Source organism: Microcaecilia unicolor, chromosome 11 (assembly GCF_901765095.1).
Source record: "Microcaecilia unicolor chromosome 11, aMicUni1.1, whole genome shotgun sequence".
Classification (NCBI taxonomy): domain Eukaryota; kingdom Metazoa; phylum Chordata; class Amphibia; order Gymnophiona; family Siphonopidae; genus Microcaecilia; species Microcaecilia unicolor.
The window spans coordinates 28,608,446-28,630,936 of NC_044041.1; the positions used below are offsets into that span (position 1 = coordinate 28,608,446).

The following is a 22,491-nucleotide window of genomic DNA, read 5'->3' on the forward strand; positions in this document are numbered from 1 at the left end:
CAGTCAAACCAATAATCAAACAAACTACCATGTTTCGTACAGTCTACAGCCTTTTTCACCGATGCCTAGTACAAACTAACTAGCCAAATTACAGTAATTTAATTGTGCCAGCAGTAAAACTTGTCTAAGTTGATCTTAATTCAAAATACCATATGTGAAGAAACAGTGTGTTTTAAGAATGTAAAACGTATTTGATATTTTCCTGCATTGATCATGTTCTGAAGTGTATTTTTCCTATTTGGCCAGCAGGTGGTGTTTCTTTGCTGTAAAGTTGTTTATAGGAAACTGAATGTTTGTTCTTTTCTTTTAACACAATCAGGAAGCAAGAAGCAGTGCACATCTGAAAACTTGTTGACTGGGCTCTGATTGGCCTGGAGTTTCAAATTACCCAGCAGTTGTTGCTGGCTGTTGATTCAGTTTCAGCCTGGGAGAAGAGAGAGATATCTCTTTGCTGAACAGATATATGCCCTGATCTCCCCAGATACTTTCTAAGAAGTATGCAAATGTTTAGTTAGTTTTCTAACTGATCCATTTTTCAGTTACTTGCTACTGTTTGCTATTTGCACTTTTTTTTTTGTCCACTGTTCCAAGTTCTAAGAATAAACATTTGTTTCTTCATTCTGCCTATCTGGACTGATAAATAATCTTGGTGGTTTCTGTGTTGAGTCGGTGAGTGCTTTCTGGGAACTGTGGGACCACTGGGAGTGTGGGTCCAGTAACCTAGAAATCACTGGGGATAATTTGAAAGTGGGAAACTTGTCCAGAGATGGCTGTGACCCAGTTGGTGAGAGGAGGGTGCTAGTGTAGAGCATGAGTGGCAGGTGCAGGTGGACCTGAGTTGTGCTGGGCACAGACCTCTAAGTGGCTGCGGGGTAACCCCAGGTGGGAGGCTAAACATTTGACACCATAATTACAAATACAGCAAAAGTTTTTCTCATCAGCAGAAACGATGTCTTCACTTAAGAGGCAATTTGAGCTTCCATGGAAACAGATGTAACAACCAGGACACCTAAAATTTAACCATTAAAGTTTATATTTTGCTTGACCGATACAAATAGATTTAGAAATGAGATCTGATTTGTTATCAATCAGCTGAAATTTAGGCTTGTCAATTATCAAACAAGTTATATAAATACATAAGTGCTGCCATACAGGGACAGACTGAAGGTCCGTCAAGCCCAGCATCCTGTTTCCAACAGTGGCCAATCCAGGTCACAAATACCTGGAAAGATCCCAAAACAGTACATTTTATGCTGCTTATCCTAGAAATAAGCAGTGGATTTTCCAACGTCATTTTAATAATGGCTTATGGACTTGTCTTTTACAAAGCTATCCAAACCTTTTTTAAACCCTGCTAAGTTAACTGCTTTTATCATATTATCTGGAAACAAATTCCAGAGTTTAATTACATGTTGAGGGAAGAAATATTTTCTCTGATTCATTTTAAATTTACTACTTAGTAGCTTCATTGCGTGCCCCCTAGTCCTAGTACTTTTGGAAGGAGTAAACAAGCGATTCATGTTTACCCGTTCCATTCCACACATTATTTTACAGACCTCTATCATATCTCCCCTCAGCCATCTCTTCTCCAAGCTGAAGAGCCCTAGCAGCTTTAGCCTTTCCTCACAGGGAAGTCGTTCCATGTCCTTTACCATTTTCGCTGAACTTCTCTGTACCTTGACGAAGGAGGAGTTTCAAGATGGCGGCACGATGTGATCACGCTTAACTTACCTCGAGGAGAAGCGTACTAAACTTGATTCCACAATGCCACATACCAAGCATAAAGGTTCAGTCAGAGGTGTAGCCTCCGCACCCAGAACTTCCTCTCCTATGCAACAATCCATCGAGCAGTTTTCGTGAAAACGCCAAAGACTCCGGGAGGGGCCCTGCTATCTCGGAGGGAGGAGACCTCCAAGATTTAGAGCTGAATATTACTCTGTCACCCCCGGAGCTCAATCCACTGCCTCCACCCGTTGGCTCTCTCAGGGGGGAACTCCCCTTATGAAAATCGAAGGAGGGGGAACACAGGAAGGAGACGTTGAGGGAAATTGAGCCAGCGGAAGTTTGGGACAAGTTGTTTACCAAACACAGCCAGGAGCTTTGTTAACAAAACCGGAGCAGGTTACACTTGAGAGCATATGGGAAGCTCTCCAACATCTGGACGCCAAGCTCACTAGTTCAACTGGAGAAATTGCTGCATTAGTGAGTACTATCGATACACTTTCCAAATCTTTAGATGGAATTAAGAAAAATTCGGATAACCAAATGTTAGAGATTAAGAAAGAAGTTAAAAAATTGCAAGAATTTTCCACTATCACTATAAGACAAACACTTGATTCATAGGAAAATAGAACAGATGGAAAACTATAACCGCAGACTGAACTTGCGTCTCTTAAATTTCCCTAAATCTTTGGGGATTTCTCCCCTGGATGCATTTAAGAAATACCTAATTGAAGTACTCCCCTGAACATATTCCACCACTTAGAATATATTACATTCCAAAAAAAGAAAAAAACGGGTGCAGATTCTGAAGCAGAAATTCAAAAACAAAGAAAAGAACAATTAAATCTGGATGTAACTCAATTGTTAGAATTATCTATGTCAGAGGCTTCTGATCGTATGACTATTTGTTTCTTTTATATTTGAACAAGACCTAGAAGCGGTCAAACGCTTATTCTTTAGAAATTCTCAATCCCTATTCTATGGTGAAAAGATCTGGATGTATATGGCTATAACTAAACAAACACAGGAAAGAGCTTTTCTTGCTATTAGGAAAGATTTTTTGGCATTAGGTGTCTCATTTTTTCTAAACTATCCCTGTAAATGTGCTATAAAATACTTAGGAATTAAATATATCTTCTTCAATCCTGATCAATTAAGAATTTTTGTAGAATCCAAGAAATTGGTGACACCTTGACGTCAGTGATTGAGATTATGAAATTAAGGTCTGGATAAATTGTGCAAAGCTATATATGCTTAAGAATATTATTTGGTAGTTTAACATGTTTAACTCCAATGGGTGGAGGAATGGCCTAGTGGTTAGGGTGGTGGACTTTGGTCCTGGGGAACTGAGGAACTGAGTTCAATTCCCACTTCAGGCACAGGCAGCTCCTTGTGACTCTGGGCAAGTCACTTAACCCTCCATTGCCCCATGTAAGCTGCATTGAGCCTGCCATGAGTGGGAAAGCGCAGGGTACAAATGTAACAAAAATAAAATAGATACTATTGGAGATTCTACATGGAATGTTGCTACTATTGGAGATTCTACATGGAATGTTGCTATTCCACTAGCAACATTCCATGTAGAAGGCTGCGCAGGCTTCTGTTTCTGTGAGTCTGACGTCCTGCACGTACGTGCAGGACGTCAGACTCACAGAAGCAGAAGCCTGCGCGGCCACATTGGTGATCTGCAAGGGCCGACTTCTACATGGAATGTTGCTAGTGGGACTCTGGGCAAGTCACTTAACCCTCCATTGCCCCATGTAAGCCACATTGAGCCTGCCGTGAGTGGGAAAGCATGGGGTACAAATGTAACAAAAATAAAATAGATACTATTGGAGATTCTACATGGAATGTTGCTACTATTGGAGATTCTACATGGAATGTTGCTATTCCACTAGCAACATTCCATGTAGAAGGCTGCGCAGGCTTCTGTTTCTGTGAGTCTGACGTCCTGCACGTACACAGAAGCAGAAGCCTGCGCGGCCACATTGGTGATCCATGTAGAATCTCAAATAGCAGCAACAGTGGAGAAGTGGCCAAGTGGTTAGGGTGGTGGACTTTGGAACTGAGGAACTGAGTTCAATTCCCACTTCAGGCACAGGCAGCTCCTTGTGACTCTGGGCAAGTCACTTAACCCTCCATTGCCCCATGTAAGCCGCATTGAGCCTGCCATGAGTGGGAAAGCGCGGGGTACAAATGTAAAAAAAAAAAAAAAAAAAAAAAAATCTTCTGAACAATTGTTAACCCCTCCTCCATTTTTGTGGTCTAAAGAAGACTATTAATGTTTTTTTCCCTATTGCTTTATTCCACTAATTGCTGTTTAAATACAGAAAATATATGTCTGTTTTGCTTTAAGTATTCACTTTGTATACTAATGGAAAAATTTTGCAAAATTAAAAAAAAAAAAAAAAAAAAAAAAAACTTCTCTATACCTTTTCTAATTCCACTGTAACTTTTTTGAGATGCGGTGACCAGAATTGCACGCAGTATTCCCATTCCTTTCCTAATAATACCTAACATTCTATTTGCTTTCTTTACTACTGCAGCACACTGAGCAGAGGGTTTCAAAGTATCATCAACGATCATTTTACTGATTAGCGACTCCTAAAGCGGAACCTTGCATCACATAGCTATAGCTCAAGTTCCTCTTTCCCACATGCATCCCTTTCATTTGTTCACATTCAATGTCATCTGCCACTTGGCTACCCAGTCTCATAAGGTCCTCTTGCAATTTTTCACAATCCTCTTACAAATTTAACAACTTTGAATAACTTTGTATCATTGGCAAATTTAATTACCTCACTTCTCAGTCCCATATCTAGATCATTTATGAATGTTAAAAGGCAGCGCTCCCAGCATAGACCCCTGGAGAACCCCACTATCTACCCTTCTCCATTGAGAATACTGACCATTTAACCCTACTCTGGCTTTTTATCCTTTAACCAGTTTTTTTAATCCACAATAGAACACCACCTCCTATCCCATGACTTTCCAATTTTGTCTGATTCTTTCGTGGGGTACTTTCTCAAGTTTGGGAGACAGCGAAGGTGACACAATAAAGCGATGATGCTATATAGTCTAGAAGATGGTCAGCAAGAATAATTCAACACAGCCATGTTTCGGCCCAATGGCCTGCCTCAGGAGTCGTATGGCGTATAGATAAGTCTGCCAGTATCACTTGTGATAAGAGAATTTCAAACTCTTATCGTTCATAAAAAAGGTGGGAGGCAGACTTATCTATACGACATAAGACTCCTGAGGCAGGCCACTGGGCCGAAACAAGGCGTGTCGAGTTATTCTTGCTGACCAATAAATTGTCTAGACAATACAGCATCATCGTTTTATTGTGTCACCTTCGCTGTCTCCATAGTGTACTTTGTCAAATATCTTTTGAAAATCATGACACACAATCAGCCTTATTTTCAAAAGTGATGGGCGCCCAGATTTCGACCCAAATTGGGAGACAGGCGCCCATCTCGCAAAGGCACCCAAATCAATATAATCGAAAGCCGATTTTAGGCGTCTTCAACTGCACTCCGTCGCGGGAATGAACAAAGTTGACGGGGGCGTGTCGGAGGCATGGTGAAGGCAGGACTGGGGCGTGTTATCGGCCGAAGAGAGATGGGTGCCTTCGGCCGATAATCAAAAATAGAAAGGCGTTTTTAGCGCGAATTTAGGTCACTTTTCTTGGACCTTTTTCACGAACAAGTCCCAAAAAAGTGCCCTAAATGACCAGATGACCACAGGAGGGAATCGGTGATGACCACCCCTGACTCCCCCAGTGGTCACTAACCCCCTCCCACCAAAAAAAAAAACAACTTTAACAACTTTGTTTTCCAGCCTGTATGCCAACCTCAAACGCCATACCCAGCTCCATGACAGCAGTATGCAGGTCCCTGGAATAGTTGGTAGTGGGTGCAGTGGACTTCAGGCAGCTGGACCCAGGCCCATCCCTCCCCCCCCCCCCCCCCCACCTATTATACTTGTGGTGGTAAATGGGAGCTCTCCAAACCGCCCCCAAAACCCACTGTACCCACATGCAGGTGCCCCCCTTCAGCCATAAGGACTATGGTAGTGTAGTACATTTATGGGGAGTGGGTTTTGGGAGGGGTTTGGGGGGGCTCAGCACCCAAGGTAAGGGAGCTATGGACTTGGGAGGTATTTTACTTTTTTTTTTTTTTTTTTAATTTTTAGAAGTGTCCCCTATGGTGCCCAGTTGGTGTCCTGGCACGTGAGGGGGACCAGTGCACTACGAATCCTGGCCCCTCCCATGACCCAATGCCTTGGATTTGTTCGTTTTTGAGCTGGACACCTTCGGTTTCCATTATCGCTGAAAAACTAAACCGCCCAGCTCAAATCCACACATATCCGATGCATTTGCCCAGCACAAACCGTATTATCGAAAAAAAAGATGGGCGCCCATTTTTTTTCGAAAATACGGTCTGTCCCGCCCCTTCACGTACCCATTCTCGGACATAGACGCCCATGGAGATGGGCGTTCGCATTCGATTATGCCCCTCAATATCAACCAGTTCACCTTTATCCACATGTTTGTTCAACCCTTCAAGCAAGATTTCCCTTCACTAAATCCATGTTGGCTTTGTCTCATTAATCCATGCTTTGGAATATGCTCTGTAATTTTGCTCTTTATAAAATAGTTTGTACCATTTTGCCCAGCACAGACATCAGGCTCACCGGTCTGTAATTTCCCGGATCACCTCTGTAACTCTTTTTTATTTTTTTTATTTTTTAAATCGGAGTTACATCGGTCACCCTCCAATCTTTCGGTACCATGCTTAATTTAAAGATAAATTACATATTACTAATAGCTCTGTAAGTTCATTTTTCAATTCTATCAATACTCTGGGATGTATACCATCCGGTCTTGGCGATTTGCTACTCTACAATTTGTCAAATTGCCCCATTACATCTTCCAGGTTTACAAATACTTGATTCAGTTTCTCTGACTCATCAGCACTGAATACTATTTCTGGCACTGGTATCTCTCCCACATCTTCCTCGGTGAACATCGAAGAAAAGAATTCATTTTTCTCTCTGCTATGCCTTGTCTTTCCTGAGTGCCCCTTTTACCTTTGGTCATCTAATGGTCAACCCGATTTGTTTGCCGGTTTCTTTCTTTTATGGTTAATAATTTTTACTGTTGATATTTCATATCCAAACAACATTCGCATGTTACAAATAAGTCATTCTGATATAACTTTCATACTAACAATTTTCAACTATAATGTCGTCATCAAATTTTTTAAACATTTTCTCCCTCTCCCCTTTCTTTCTTTTAATATACCTAAAAAAAGTTTTTACTATGCACTTTTGCCTCCAACGCCATCTTCTTTTCAGTCTCTTTGCCTTATCAGCGCTCTGCATTTGACTTGCCATTCTTTGTGCAGTTTCTTATTATTTTCAGTCAGATCCTTCTTCCATGTTCTGAAGGATTTTCTTTTAGCTCTAATAGCTTCCTTCACTTTGAATCCTAGGGGAATCAATCTCTGAACTAGAACTCAAAGAAGTAAGTACTGTGATGTCATCTGCATAACTATAAGACAAGAAGCCATAAGAGGAATTGTAGGTTTATTAATAATAACAATTTGAATATAGAAAAGCAAACTTTATTAACTAGTTTCCACAGTGTAAAACCCTTTTCCTCATAGTTTTAAACTTGCCCCATTATGTAGATAATGATGAAGAAAAAGCCAATTTGCTAAATAGATACTTTTGTTCTGTTTTCACTGAAGAAAATCCTGGAGAAGGACCGAGAGGGACTGGCAAAAGTACACCTAAGAATGGAGTGAATAGAGCACCGTTCACGGAAGAGAGTGTGTATCAACAACTTGGAAAGCTAAAGGTGGACAAAGCCATGGGACCGGACGGGATCCACCCCAGAATATTGAGGGAGCTCAGAGAGGTTCTGGCGGGTCCCTCTTAAAGATTTGTTTAATAAATCCTTGGAGACGAGAGAGGTTCCGAGGGATTGGAGAACGGCGGATGTGGTCCCTCTTCACAAAAGTGGTGATAGGGAAGAAGCTGGAAACTACAGGCCGGTAAGCCTCACTTTGGTTATTGGAAAAGTAATGGAAGCAATGCTGAAGGAAAGGATAGTGAATTTCCTGGAAGCCAATAAGTTGCAAGATCCGAGACAACATGGTTTTACCAGAGGGAAATCGTGCCAAAAACGAATCTCATTGAATTCTTTGATTGGGTAACTGGAGAATTAAATCATCGACGTGCTATAGACGTAATCTACTTAGATTTTAGCAAAGCTTTTGACACGGTTCCCCACAGGAGGCTCTTAAATAAACTCGATGGGCTGAAGATAGGTCCCGAAGTGGTGAACTGGATTAGGAACTGGTTGACGGACAGACGACAGAGGGTGGTGGTAAATGGAGTTCGCTCGGAGGAGGGAAAGGTGAGTAGTGGAGTGCCTCAGGGATCGGTGCTGGGGCCAATTCTGTTCAATATATTTGTGAGTGACATTGCCGTAGGGTTAGAAGGTAAAGTTTGCCTATTTGCGGATGATACTAAGATTTGCAACAGAGTGGACACCCAGGAGGGAGTGGAAAGCATGAAAAAGGATCCGAGGAAGCTAGAAGAATGGTCTAAGGTTTGGCAATTAAAATTCAATGCGAAGAAATGCAAAGTGATGCACTTAGGGAGTAGAAACCCAAGAGAGACTTATGTGTTAGGCGGTGAGAGTCTGATAGGTACTGAGGGGGAGAGGGATCTTGGGGTGATAGTATCCGAGGATCTGAAGGCGAAACAGTGTGACAAGGCAGTGGCTGTAGCGAGAAGGTTGCTAGGCTGCGCAGACTTGTACGGTCTGTGCCCTGAATAAGGCAGGTACAAATCAAGGTAAGGTTTACACATATGTTTGTCTTGTTGGGCAGACTGGATGGACCGTGCAAGTCTTTTTCTGCCGTCATCTACTATGTTACTATGTCCTGCCTACAGCATTAATAGATAGCCTCTAGAAGGCACATCAGGGCCTAGTTCAGTCTGGAAATCAGAACGAGCAAGGTGATTACATTTGCAAATGACAAAACTATTCAAAGTTGTTAAAAACACATGGAGGCTGTGAAAAATTGCAGGAAGATCTTAGGAAGTTGGAAGATTGGACATCCAAATGGCAGGAGAAGTTTAATGTGGACAAAAACAAAGTGATGCACATTGGGAAGAATAATCCAAATCATAAAACCTGATGCTAGGGTCCACTTTGGGAGTCAGCTCTCAAGGAAGAGATCTAGATGTCATTGTAGACTCTTTGCCATACTCCAACTGGGCAGCGAGAGTCTCTGTCTGTCCCAAGCTCAGTGGAACCATATCCACAACCCAGAGGGCACCAAGGTAGAGCTCTACTCTCAGACTCTGGAGAAACTTCCTCCTCCCGATGGAGAGCAATAACACATGGGGTCAATATTGATATCTGTCGCGGCACCGAAGACCACTCCACAGGCAGACTAGGGGACTCAAGAAGGAGTTGGCAGCTGGCACAAGCACCCTCTATGCTTGAGTGATATGCAGCTGAAACATCTGTGCCAGCTCCTCCCTGAGCATGGAGCGGTACCACTCATCGAGGGCAGGCATTGACAAAGACTAGGCAGCTTGTACACAAACACATGAGAAACAGCCAGTGTCACACCAGAAGCAGGAACCTGACTGCTTGAAGACTGGCGCACCTCCACCAAAGTGGGGGGCTATCTTCTCAGGCACCAGCGATGTTAATGCCTTGGCGCTCCCAGCACCGTGCTTCAAAAGGGGCCCAATGCTTGTGCTTTTGGCTTTTCTCAATGCTCAGCATCACTGTCCCTTGGTGCAAATGAGGAAAACGTTGAACCCATACATGTCCTCAGTGTCGGGTCCGATGCTGACCAGTCCCAAGGCCTACTAATCGGCACCCAATGTTGAGGGAGGTGGAGACCTCCTCAATGGCTGTGCACTTCCAGTGGTAGATAAAGTCTAAGCAGCCACTGAGGTTGATGCTGCCAGTGCCAATGTTAATGGACCAGCTATCAAGGAGCCAAAAAGTTTCTCCTGCTGGACCTGACGTGCTCTCTGTGTCCTCAGCTGCATTTGTAAACAGAGAGAACAAGAACCAGGCTTGTGGTCAGGCCCAAAGCACCTGATGCACCAATTTTGTGGGTCCATGGCACATTGCGCACATCTTTTGAAGCCACTGGGGGGTCTTTCTAGACATCACAAAAAAAAAAACTGCAGCCAATTGAATTCCTCAATCTTAAGCATTAAAAAGGGACAAGGCTCAAACTGAGCTCAATGCTCAGGCCTAAAAGAGGCCTAAAGAGGTGTGTGCAATAAAGAAAACCTGAAAAGCCGAAAAACCTAATAAAGAGGAAGGTACTGAAAATAAAAACTATTCAGAAAATGAAAGAAATTAAGGAAAAAACCACACAGGAAGGCACTGAAGACAGACCGTGAAGACATGACCTCTCAGCTCCACGAAGAAAAACAGACTGAGGAACCTGTGCTTGGTGTGTTGGGCAGAAGGGCACCTGCACATGCACGGTGCAATGCTGCTAGAATTTTCTACTTGCTGTAAATGCTGGGCAGCACCCGCACCATGCTCTGCTGGATGACTTCACCCAGATGTAAGAATATTAATGGCTTGCTTGTCCTCAGAGAATTGAATATCCAGGATTAACTCTGTCCATGGCTGTGAGCGGCTTACAAGTTGAATATTAATCCCTTTAGTTTTTAAACAGATCAATCCAATCATTTTCAGGGCATTATTTTGAAAGAAACACTTGAAATATTTATATTCAACACACTTAAAAGGAGAGGAAAAAAAAAAAAAACTTATGTCATTTTCCGGTAACAGGTTCTTGGTGTCAAAAGATCATTTGCTCCTGGATTTTCTTCTACTGGACTTACCAGGAGCTCCCAGCGACTTAATAGGATTTTCACCGTCCACAGAAGAAACATGTCAGGGACCAATTGTGCCAATGTCTGATCAAAAATAATACAGTGCTAATGGAAAGAGTGTATGGAGGAATACAAATGGAAACAGCAGCACATTACCCAGCAACAAAAGTAACCCAAGACTCAAAAGAGACAGTAACGTACCACTTCCACTCCAGGACAACGTTGGAATCTGGATAGTCTGAGCTACAATGGTGGAAGCCACTTTATCTCCTAATGCCCACATAGCCTCAGCCGGAGGACCTTTTAAGTAAATCAGAATGTAAGTGCCAGGTTACTATTTATTCAAACAATGAAAAACACCAACAGGAAGGTTGAAAACAGCCACACAATAGACTTCTGTAGTTCACAGTGACACATAGTAAACAACAGTACACATAGACAAAGTTGTCCATCCAGTCTGCCCAGCTGTCATCCTTTCCCGTTAAAAATATATTTCTAAAGATAAACAGTGTTTTACATGCAGAACCAAACTTTTCTAAAATTGTCAATGGCATACTGTTATGAATTAAAGGCTGTTCATTTAACGCGTTTTAATGAAATTAATGCATTAAAATTTTTAACTTGCGCTAATAATTTTAATGCAATTAATTGCATCATGCTGCTCCCCCTCCCTCCCCGGTGCTCCTGCAGCTTGTTCTCTCCTACCCGCCGCCATACACCGGCAGCCTTTTCTCTCCTGCCACCTCATTCCACTCGCCCACCACCCTCCGAACTTGCCCTGTAGACATGGTGGCATTAAGCACATGCTGCTCCGCTCCTCTGTCACCATAGTTCTCCCTCTCTAGCGTCCCACCTTCTCTGATGAAACTTTCTATTTCCTGCTGCAGAAGTCGGACACTAGAGAGGGAGGGCTCCGGTTAAAGAGAGGAGCGGAGCAGCATGTGGTTAATGCCACCATGTGTACAAGGCAAGGTTGGAGAGCCACGTGCGGTGGGGGTGAGGGGTGGGATGAGATGCCAGAGAGCATGGTGGAAGCAGAGAAAAAGGCTGCCAAGTGTGTGGTAGGAGGGTGAGCGGCAGACAGGAGTGAACATACTGCAGGAGCGTCAGGGAGGGAGGGGACAGCGGTAGGAGAGAAAAAAATATATGAAGGGAGGAAGCGTCAGAGAGTCACAGGGTTATAGGAAAGGAAAAGGCTGTCGGGGGGGGGGGGGGGCGGTTAGGACAGAATGCAGGGTAGTTGGAGAGAAAAAGCTGCAGGAACTCCCGGGGGGATGGGAAATGAGATTGTGCTAGTGGAGAGGAGAGAAAGGAAAGAAATGAGATGAGATGCTTCCTATAGCAAGAAAGGGATGAGAAGAGAATAGAGATGGTGCTCACAGAGAGGAAGGGGAGTCAGAGAGTCACGGGATGGTAGGAAAGAAAAGAAAGAAAGAGAGAAGGTTGTCGGTGGGTGGGGGTAGGAGAGAATGCGGGGCAGCTGCAGAGAAAAAGCTAAAGGAGCTCCTGGGGGGGTGGGGGGGTGGGAGGGGAAGAAATGAGATTGTGCCAGTGAAGAGGAGAGGAAGGGAAGGAATGAGATGAGATGCTGCCTATTCAGAGGAAGAGAAGAGAGATGGTGCCCATAGAGAGGAAGGGAAGAGAGGACACAATGCCCATGGGGTGGGAGGAGAGACCCGAGGAGATGGTTCCCATGGAGAGGCGAGGAGGGGAGGACAGATGGAAGGAGATGGTGCCCATGGATGAAGGGGAAGGGAAGGGATAGAAACAAGACAGATATAAGGAGGAAGAATAGCAGAAAGTCAGATGTGAAAGATGTTATAGGGGAAAAAGTGAAGAAGAAAGGAAGAGAGAAAAGAAATGGTGAGGAGAGAGGAGGCCCTGAAAAGAGTTCAGAGCACAGACAGAGTAACAGAACCAGAGACAGGGAATAAGATGACTAGAAAAATAAAATCATCGGACAACAAAGGTAAGAGAAATGATTTTATTTTCAGTTTAGTAACTGAATACAATATGTCAGTCTGCAGTCTATATTTCGCACTATACAGGCAAAAATGTGAGGGGGACACTTTAAGCTTTCAATCGTACGATTAAGAATTTTAATAGTGATTGATCATGTGATTACAAATTTTAATCGGTGAACAGCCCTAGAATAAATTGAATGATAACACATACCTATTATATTTCCTTTCCTTGAATCCTGCTAGACCAGTCTACACCAATGTGTTGAGTCCCCCTATCAGCAGATGGAGATAGAGAAACTGAACTCTTCCAGTCACAGTTCTGCATAGACTAATAAATAAACTCTCAGTATGGGCCCTAAAGTGACCGATTGGGTTAGGAACTGGTTGAGTAGAAGACGAGAGGTTAGTGGTAAATGGAGCTCATTCTAAGGAAAAGTTACCAGTGGTGTGCCACAAGCTTCGGTTCTTTTTAACATTTTTTAAGCAATATTGCTGAAGGTTTGCCTCTCTGCGGATGATACCAAACTCTGCAACACCATATGCTATGCTATATGTTTCTTATAGTCCACTAAATTCCAATTAGATTCAAAGTGGATTGCACAAAAAGAGATCCCACGTAACAGAACAACACTTAATCTGCATTGTCTCATAAGAGCTCATACGTTTTCAGAAAACAAATAAGTCTAAGACTTTTTGAAAAGAAATATATGTCTGAATTTTCTGAATCCTCAAAAGGTGTTCCAAGTTTTCATTCCCCGATATAGAAAAGATGACTAAGATTTCTTCTGAATCTTCCTAACAAATAGGTAATTTAACTTTAGAGGTTTTTTTCGGGCTGAACAAAAAGATGACAAGAAATCAAGATAATGGACAAAATGGCTAGAATTATCTCCATGCAGATTTATGTATTAAGCAAGCCAGTAGACACCCCTGTTGGTATGAACAACATGAGGAAGGACTTAGTGAAGCTAGAGAACTGGTCTGGAGTTTGGCAGCCTAGATTTAATGCTTAAAAAATGCAGGGTCATGCATTTGGGCTGCAAAAACCTGACGGAATGGTACAGTTTAGGAGGTGAAGAACTTTTGTGCACAAAAAGAGCAGGACTTGTGTGTAATCGTATGTGATGATCTTAAGGTGGCCAAACAGGTAGAAAAGGTGACTGCACAAGCTAGAAGGATGTTTCGGTGCATAGGGAGAGGAATGGCCAGTAGGAAAGAAGAAGAAGGTGATGCCCCTGTATAAGACTCTGGTAAGACCTCATTTAGAATAGTCTGCAGTTTTAGAGACCACACCTTCAAAAAGATATAAACCTGGACGAAGTCGCTCCAGAGGGCAGCTATTAAAATGATCAATGGTCTTTGTCATAAAGCACGTGGGGGACAGACTCAAAGATCTCAATATGTATACTTTTGAAGAAAGACAGGAAAGGGGAGAAATGATCAAGACGTTTAAATACCTAAGCGGCACAAATGCAAAGGAGGCATGTCTCTTTCAACTGAAAGAAGCTCTGGAACAAGGGGGCATAGGATGAAGGTGAAAGATAAGACACAGAAGTGACCTGAGGAAATACACTGCACTCCATTTAAGTGCATGTCGGATAAGCGCATGCTCTGTTTAACTGCATGCCGTACTTCGGTCCCGTTTTTGGCCCCATCAATTTCTATGGGGACAAACTTCGGTTTAGCGCACCACTGATAAATACAAGATTCACTTATATGCATGGTTTAAGACCGCTCCTCTGCAGGAAAGACTCCGCATAAGCGCTTGCATGGAATATGGAAGCCGACTGACGCGTGACAACCGAGATTTCAAATTTACCACCCCTTTAACTGCCACAGGTAGAATAAGTGAAAGAATGTTGCTAGAGTGTACACTGGAGGAGTCGTCGTCGTCGTGCAACTGTAAGGCTAACACTGGCTGAATGAATAGAAGTTATTAAAAAATTAGAAAACAAAGTCAAGCATCTATTGCTAAAGAATATGGTGTCAATCCCAGTCAAATTTCACGTGTCTTGAAGCAGAAAGATCACCTTCTGGAAGACTGGCAAAACAATACAAATCCACAACGGAAACGTAAAAGGGCAGGAAAAGTTAAGGAGGTAGAAGATGCTCTTCTTCGGTGGTTTTGTCGAGTCAGGAGCAGACAGTTTCCTGTCAGTGGTCCACTGCTTATGGAGAAAGCTAACCAGTTAGCTGAAAGTCTTGGACTAATTGAATTCAAAGCTACTGTTGGATGGTTGTAAGATGGAAGGAGAGGAACAACATAAAATTCAAGAAACAGCATGGTGAAAAGACGCTGATGACTTTGGTGCTGAAAATTGGGTTGTTTCAGTTCTTCCTACCATCTTGAACGAGTTTGCACCTCGTGACATTTTCAATGCTGACGAAAACGGTCTCTACTGGCGAGCAGTTCCTGGTGGAACACTTGCATTCAAACATGCCAAAACTACTGGAGGTAAAACATCGAAGGACCGACTGATGATCCGCCTTTGCTGCAATATTTATTTAATTTTATTTATTTATTTATTGTTCACTTATATCCCACATTTTCCCACTCATGCAGGCACATTGTGGCTTGCAAACATTAAATAAAATAAAGAATAGGAAAACTTAGAAGAGTATACAAGGAGTATGCAGGGGGAGAAGCCTCTAACAGGGTGAACTAGCAGGGTAGGAGCCAGGGAGGGTGCATCAAGCAGCGGTATGAAGTGAGGAGTAGGTCTTGGAAGTGAGAAGTTGGAACCCCTCATCATTGGAAACAGCAAACAGCCCCATTGCTTCAAGAAAGTTAAGCGACTTCCCTGTGTCATACGAGGCTAACGCAAATTCATGGATGACTGGGGAAATTTGGAAGCAGTGGCTAAAGAAGTTAGACACTAGAATGTGGGCTCAAAAGCGTCAAATTTTGTTGCTTTGTGATAATTGTGCTGCACACAGGCATGATCTCAGGCTGTCTAACGTCAAGGTGGTCTTCCTGCCCACAAACACTACCTCTGTGATCTAACCTATGGATCAGGGCATAATAGCCAATTTCAAACAACTTTATCGGGCTCTTGTGTTACGTCATCTGATGAGCGTTATGGATGGCCAGACTGGCAAGGATAAACGTGCTGTTGAACTGGCTCATAATCTATCACTGTTGGATTCCCTACATATGCAGGAAGAAGCCTGGAATCATGTTACACAGGCAACCATTGTGAACTGCTACAAGCGGGCAAACATTGTTAAGGATGTGGAGAGGGACGAAACAGATGCAGCTGTTGCAAACACGTCAGATGAACAAGGTTATTGACATCCCAGCCGTGTTACTAAAGAGGAATTTCATCGCTACGTAGCTGTTGATTACGATCTACAAACAGCTGACAACAGCACTGATGTAGAGATATGCGCCTACACGCAGGCAACAACGGCTGATGATGAAACAGAGGATGAAATGAGCAGCGACGCACGTGCTGACGAAATTCAACAACCTCCTCCTGTCACTTTTGCAACAGTGCTGGAGAGTCAACACCATGTAAGCCTATCTGGAGGCCACTGGATGTCACTGCTATGACAGTTTTTACCGTCTGGCAGACATAGTCTATGGAACTCACAGACCCAATAATGTACAGAGGACTATAACTGATTACTTCAAGTAAGCCTAACGTCAGTTAACGGAGACTGTATACTGTACGTATAAACAGTACTGTACATATATTTATCAGATGTCAAGCTTCTTTGGGTCACAACAGTTAAATGCACGCTCCGGTTAACTGCATGCATTTCTTTGGTCCCAGACCCCTGCACTTAAGCAGATTGCACTGTACTTCAAGGAAAGGGTGGTAGTGAATTTGTAGAACGGCCTCCCAGTGGAAGTGGTGGAGACGAAAACAGTATTGAAATTCAAAAGAGCTGGGACAAGTACACAGGATCTCTAAGGAAGAATAGATGGAATGGATAGGCAGACTAGATGGGCCATATGGTCTTTGTCTGCTTACATTTTTCTCTGTTTCTACGTTTCAGTAAATCACTGGTAGAAAAAACCGGTGCAGCCTGAAATGCTTCAGTTGACCATTGCCAAAGCAGCTCAATGGGAAAAGTACAACGCTCAGCTCAAAATCCGGAAGGAATCAAGATGGCGGCAGTGTGAAGAATAGCTCCCATTTGCTGTTGATTATGATAAAGAAAGAAAAAACTAATGGGGGGTTTTCGGGCTGAACAAAAAGATGACAAGAAATCAAGATAAAGTGTTTTTCTGGGGGCTGATAAAGAAAGGAAAACTATGGGTTTATCCTTCTGAACCCCAGTCTACACCTTCAACTTTGGTTGTTGGACCATGGATACTTTTGTCCAGCACAGTTCATCAGAAGTTGGGGAGTTGCTGGTAGTCTCTACGTCGCTGCCAGGAGGAGTGACATTTGACTTCAGCTCAGAGATCTTTGTCCCCCAACATGTGGAACCAACCCCATGACTACTGCAGGGCTGGAGGCAAGACCTGCTGAACGCTGAGGGATGACTCTACCAAATTCAGGAGTTGCCACGTTCACCCTACAGCATCCTCTGGTTTTTACACTTGAGTCAATATAGGCAGCAGTCTCTGAGCTAGGTAAAGGGCTTTCTGCCCAATTTACTACAATGAATCAGAATATTTAATACCACTAAGGCACTTTATTATTGTCAACACAGTCTTTTAAATCGATCTAATAATCAAGACTTCAGATTTCCGGTGTGTTTATTTTATTTCATAAACTGCACCTCTCCGCCGTATCCATTATTTTAACAGCGGGAATCCTCATTAGTCATGATTGATGATTTTTTTGCTTTTTCACTTTTTTAACTTAGCACTTATCTTATTTTCCCGGCTTTCACCCTGGTTAGCTCTACAGTGCGCTTCTGTTTCGTAACGTCTTCTTCTGGAGCTATGCCTTTTAAATGCCAGTTCTTGTGCCAGTTATGTCTTTTCACTACTTAGCTTTTCCGTCTCTTTATACATGCAAAGAAAGAGACGGAAAAGCTAAGTAGCGAAAAGACATAACTGGTACAAGAACTGGCATTTAAAAGTCATAGCTTCAGAAGAAGACGTTACGAAACAGAAGCGCACTGTAGAGCTAACCAGGGTGAAAGCCGGGAAAATAAGATAAGTGCTAAGTTAAAAAAGTGAAAAAGCAAAAAAATCATCAATCATGACTAATGAGGATTCCCGCTGTTAAAATAACGGATACGGCGGAGAGGTGCAGTTTATGAAATAAAATAAACACACCGGAAATCTGAAGTCTTGATTATTAGATCGATTTAAAAGACTGTGTTGACAATAATAAAGTGCCTTAGTGGTATTAATTGTTAGAATCTTAAAGAGCACTATAGTTGAAGTGTAATGAATCAGAATATACAAAGTAATGCTTCTAATATATAGGTAATCCAGGCTCAAATGGTAAATTTAATCAGTTAATTCTTCCTTGATATTGGAGAATAAATTATTGAGACAAGGTTGGGAACCTGGAAAATATGGTTACTCTAACCTTCATATAATAAATTTTCTGAAAGCTCAAGTCACCGCTGCTAGAGATATGTTTAAGCGATAAATGAAAGAAATACTCCAAGTCCCTGAAGAGACATTTCCTCCAATGCAGAGATTTATTTGCCTTCATGGAAAAAAAAACAAAACTTTGATAACTCAAGGGGACTTGGGAACTCATGTTGATGCTTCGAATGTTGCAGAAATACTGGACACATCAGAGACAGAACTTATTACTTCCTTCAGATCACGACTGGGTGCTTCAAGTGTTTTTCAAGAAGAGGGATGTACCCTTTTCTTGGTTCCCAGTTCAGGATGTTTCCAGACCCGACTAAAGAGTCAGAAAAAAAGGACAATGTTTTTTTGCTTCTTAAACCTGGAGTTCTCCAGTTGAGAGTGTTTTTTTTTTCTTAAAATACTCTTGTAAATGTACCATTAAGTTGAAGTCTGAAGTGTGTTTTCTTTGAGCCTTCTCAACTCGCAATGTTCATTGTGACCAATCCATTGGAACAGGCAGCAGAACTGACCCCCTTAATAAGTTTAGACAAGAACACCTTAACATTTGCCGCTTTTTCTTAGATCAAGATGATGTCTTTTAATTATCTCTAATACGTTTAATTTACAACTGATCCTCTTCCCCACGTCGTGGACTTAGATGTAAGTAATTATTTCCTGTTATATTCATTATTTCTGTATTTTCATACAAGTGATTCATCCTTGGTTTGTAACTGTTGAAACAGCAGCAGTTATAGAACTTTTCAATTTAGGGAATAAGCAAGAGAGAAGAGTACAGAGGACATTCTTCAATTATGTAGTCTTTCAGGATGTAGCAGGATGCAAGGAAAGGAAATTAACAGGTATGAATTTCACCCCATGAAGACCTCTGCCAGCAAGCCTCACTATGCGAGAGAGCCAGTGGGGCAAAGAAGGTTATGATGGTCAGGCCTATGGCCCAGGAACTAGACTTGGTCAAGGACCTGACCACTAAGGATGTGGGACATGGATTGCATCCCAGAAAATCAGGCCTATCCAAAGAAAAACCTGCTCCACCAGTCCAACCTGCACCATTGGATAGAGGTAGAGAAATATTTAGAGTTCCAGAATATAATGGCTCTTCCAGTTTCTCTACCTCCATCTGCTGGCATGGGGACACAACTGACTGGTCTAGAAAGATGAAATGGAAGTTTAACTAACTTGAGTAGAGATGGTCCTAGGGGCAAGGATTGGACTTATGCTTGCAAAATAAAACAGGAAATGCATGTGTACCAAAGAACAGGTGTAAAATGTGCATGTGTATACTTTCCTCGGGGTATTTTTCAAAGGGAATATATGTGCATGCTTATATTTTGAAAACTGGTGTCATTTTATGTTGTTGTGCAGACAAGCAGGTTACGTTGTTCTTCCATTTATGTTCAAAAACAGCAAAAGTATTACCCAAGAAAGCAATTCCATGTTTCCGCAGCAACTCTGGAAGCTTGGGGTTTTCTGATGCATGCCCCCAGCCTGCCCAAACCGCCTGGTATAAAAATCAAATAAAGGTGAAAACATCTTAAGCAGTCTGAACGGCACTACATACTCTGACACATCTTTCCTCTGCCCAGCTTTAATGCAAGATTTTACAGTATCATCAGAATTACTGTGTCTTCTATGCATATGCCAGTATTATAAATAAAGCATTAACAACAAAAGTAGCAAATTCTGGTAATTCTTTAACATTCCCACTGTGTAGCACTTGCAAGCTATTCTAAGTTTCCCCCTCCCAAACTGTGAAATCAGTTAGATAAGCAGGTCTATTTCTGTATATCCGCAAGTAAAATATCATGCCGGTAAAGGCTGAAATGTCTCTCCCTGCTATGCAACAAGTGAACTTATTCTTTCAATAATGTAACTGTTCCATAACAAAAGTAACCAGACGTTTAAAAGTGTTAAACCAGCATCTTCTCCAAGTCTTTTTACTTATACACATGCAACAGGCCTGACTGGGTCTCTCCATACTTGGGAAGTGATGTCTTTCTTGCATTAAGCACAGTAATATAAGACACTAGTACTTATTGGCAAATGAACACTGTACAAAATATCATTATATTAGATGGGGCAACTGACAGATCACTGAAGGTTACGAGAACAAGTGAGTCATCAGATATTCTAATATCCCATTTGCAGTTACATCCCTAGTACTGCAACAAAGACTTAGAGCTACTGGTATTAAAGAAGAAATTAGGGGCTCTCTTGGCATCATTGTTAATGCAATTCTGCCAGGAGTTTTTTTTTTTTTAAGTTTCCAGAACAAAAAATGGAGTTCTTCAGTAATCACTGTACCTGCACAGGTCTGCGCTTGGCAATGTCCACTATCAGCTCCACATTGGCATAATTGTTGTTGTTAGGTCCTCCAGGGACAGGCACGTAGTGGTCTGCCATTTTGATGTATTCTGAATTAAAAAAAGGAGGGGGGGCGGAAAATAAGTTCAGGAAACAGCAAGGTGGGAAACCTTCAAGTGGCTTGCTCCAAACACTCCCAGGAGGAAGAGCTACGCAACAGTGAGAAAATGGCATGGTCAGATGTTGAGCATGCTCTCAGCATCCAACATCTGAATACCCTTTTTAGTGACTGCCAGCTTTTTTTGCTATTTTGATTTTTAACCACCAATCCAGTTAGACTCAAAATGATTTACAATAACACACTTAAAAGCAACTTGACCAAAACAAAAAAATTCACATATAAAACATTTGGCAAAACACTTTATATTTTCAAAGCACTTAGCCTTCCAAAGTTCCATAGAAACCTATGGAACTTTGGAAGGCTAAGTGCTTTGAAAATATGCCTCATTTGTATTCCTTTTGAACACTGCAAATCCATCAAAAACACAGCTCCTCTAGAATCAAATTTCATAAACTTGGGACAGCCCAATAATAAAAAAATTAAAAAAAAAAGTACTCTTCATGATTATGCACTTAACCATGCTTGGGGAAGAAGCATATAAAAGAACATCAAAAGCTGATTGAAGAGACCTAGCTGGCACAATTCTAAAATGCAAGAACACACATGGATTGAGAAAAAGGGAAAGAGATGAAACACAACAGGGAAAATGCACTTCAATCAGAATGATAAAGGTCCAGATCGGATTATCAGGGATTATGCTAGTCTTGAAATGACTCAAGACTGGACCCTTAAGACTATATCAAATTTCCTTTTCCCCCAGATATGGACAAAAATTCTCCGTATACTACCTGTATGAAAAACTACCTATATGGGGGGGTGGGGGGAGACACTATTTGTCTATGCACAAAATGACAGAACCTACTGTAGTAGATTCCTAAAGGACAAGTCCATAGACCGCTATTAAATGGACTTGGAAAAATTCCGCATTTTTAGGTATAACTTGTCTGGAATGTTTTTACGTTTGGAGAGCGTGCCAGGTGCCCTTGACCTGGATTGGCCACTGTCGGTGACAGGATGCTGGGCTAGATGGACCTTTGGTCTTTCCCAGTATGGCACTACTTATGTACTTATGTACTTAACTGCCATCTCAGTCACCACTTTACACTAAGCTGTTCTCAGAACTGTGTGCACACATCTCTTGCCACTTTTCTGACTGTTTTTCTCAGTACTATGATTGGCAGTACAGGGTAGAGACTGACCCAATTTTGGTTTTGGCACCAAAAATCGGCCAAAATTTGAATTCAGCATTGTTTCTGTTTCAGCCAAAAAGGTCACTGAATTTTTCGCTGAAACCAAAGGAGTGGAGGAGTAGCCTAGTGGTTTGAGCACCAGTCTTGACATTCAGAGGTGGCCAGTTTGAATCCCGCTACTGCTCCTTATAATTTTGGGCAAGTCACTTAACCCTCCATTGGCTCGCCAGGTACAGAGAAATATCTAGTGTACCTAAATGTAATTCACCTTGCACTATTTACTGAAAAACCTGTGAGCAAAAAATAAATAAATAAGGGATCTGCTTTTTATACTTATGTACTTATCAGAGAAAATGTATGTGTAATTAAGCTCTGGAATTCATTGCCAGAGAATGTAGTAAAAGCAGTTAGCTTAATGGGGTTTAAAAAAGGTTTGGATGGCTTCCTAAAAGGAAAAGTCCATAGACCATTAACTTGGGGAAAATCCACTGCTTATTTCCAAGATAAGCAGCATAAAATGTATTATACTTTTTGGGGATCTTGGTAGGTACTTGTGACCTGGATTGGCCACTGTTAGAAACAGGATGCTGGGCTTGATGGACCTTCGGTCTGTCCCAGTATGGCAATACTAATGTACAAAGCTTTTGGACCTATGCCCGTGGCTCTCTTCCACTCCAGCAGAACCGAAGGACCTTACCTTCCCCCTCCCTCCCAGGAACTGACGAAGCTCAACTTCCTTGCCAGCTCCAATCCCATGCAACAACCATTTTGACTGCAGAGACAGCATGA

The 22,491-nt window shown here is 42.2% G+C and overlaps 1 protein-coding gene across 2 annotated transcripts in view; it reads right to left on the minus strand.

The window, feature by feature from the left end:
- The window catches only part of ACACB (acetyl-CoA carboxylase beta), a 341,366-nt gene that overhangs the window by 229,196 nt on the left and 89,679 nt on the right, over positions 1-22,491 (minus strand). For both annotated transcript variants that reach the window (XM_030220274.1, XM_030220272.1), the window contains exons 5-7: positions 20,392-20,501; positions 19,507-19,588; positions 10,816-10,914 (exon numbers count right to left, since the gene is read on the minus strand). In XM_030220274.1, coding sequence (XP_030076134.1) covers positions 10,816-10,914; positions 19,507-19,588; positions 20,392-20,501 — 291 coding nt within the window. The remainder of the gene's footprint in view (positions 1-10,815; positions 10,915-19,506; positions 19,589-20,391; positions 20,502-22,491) is intronic.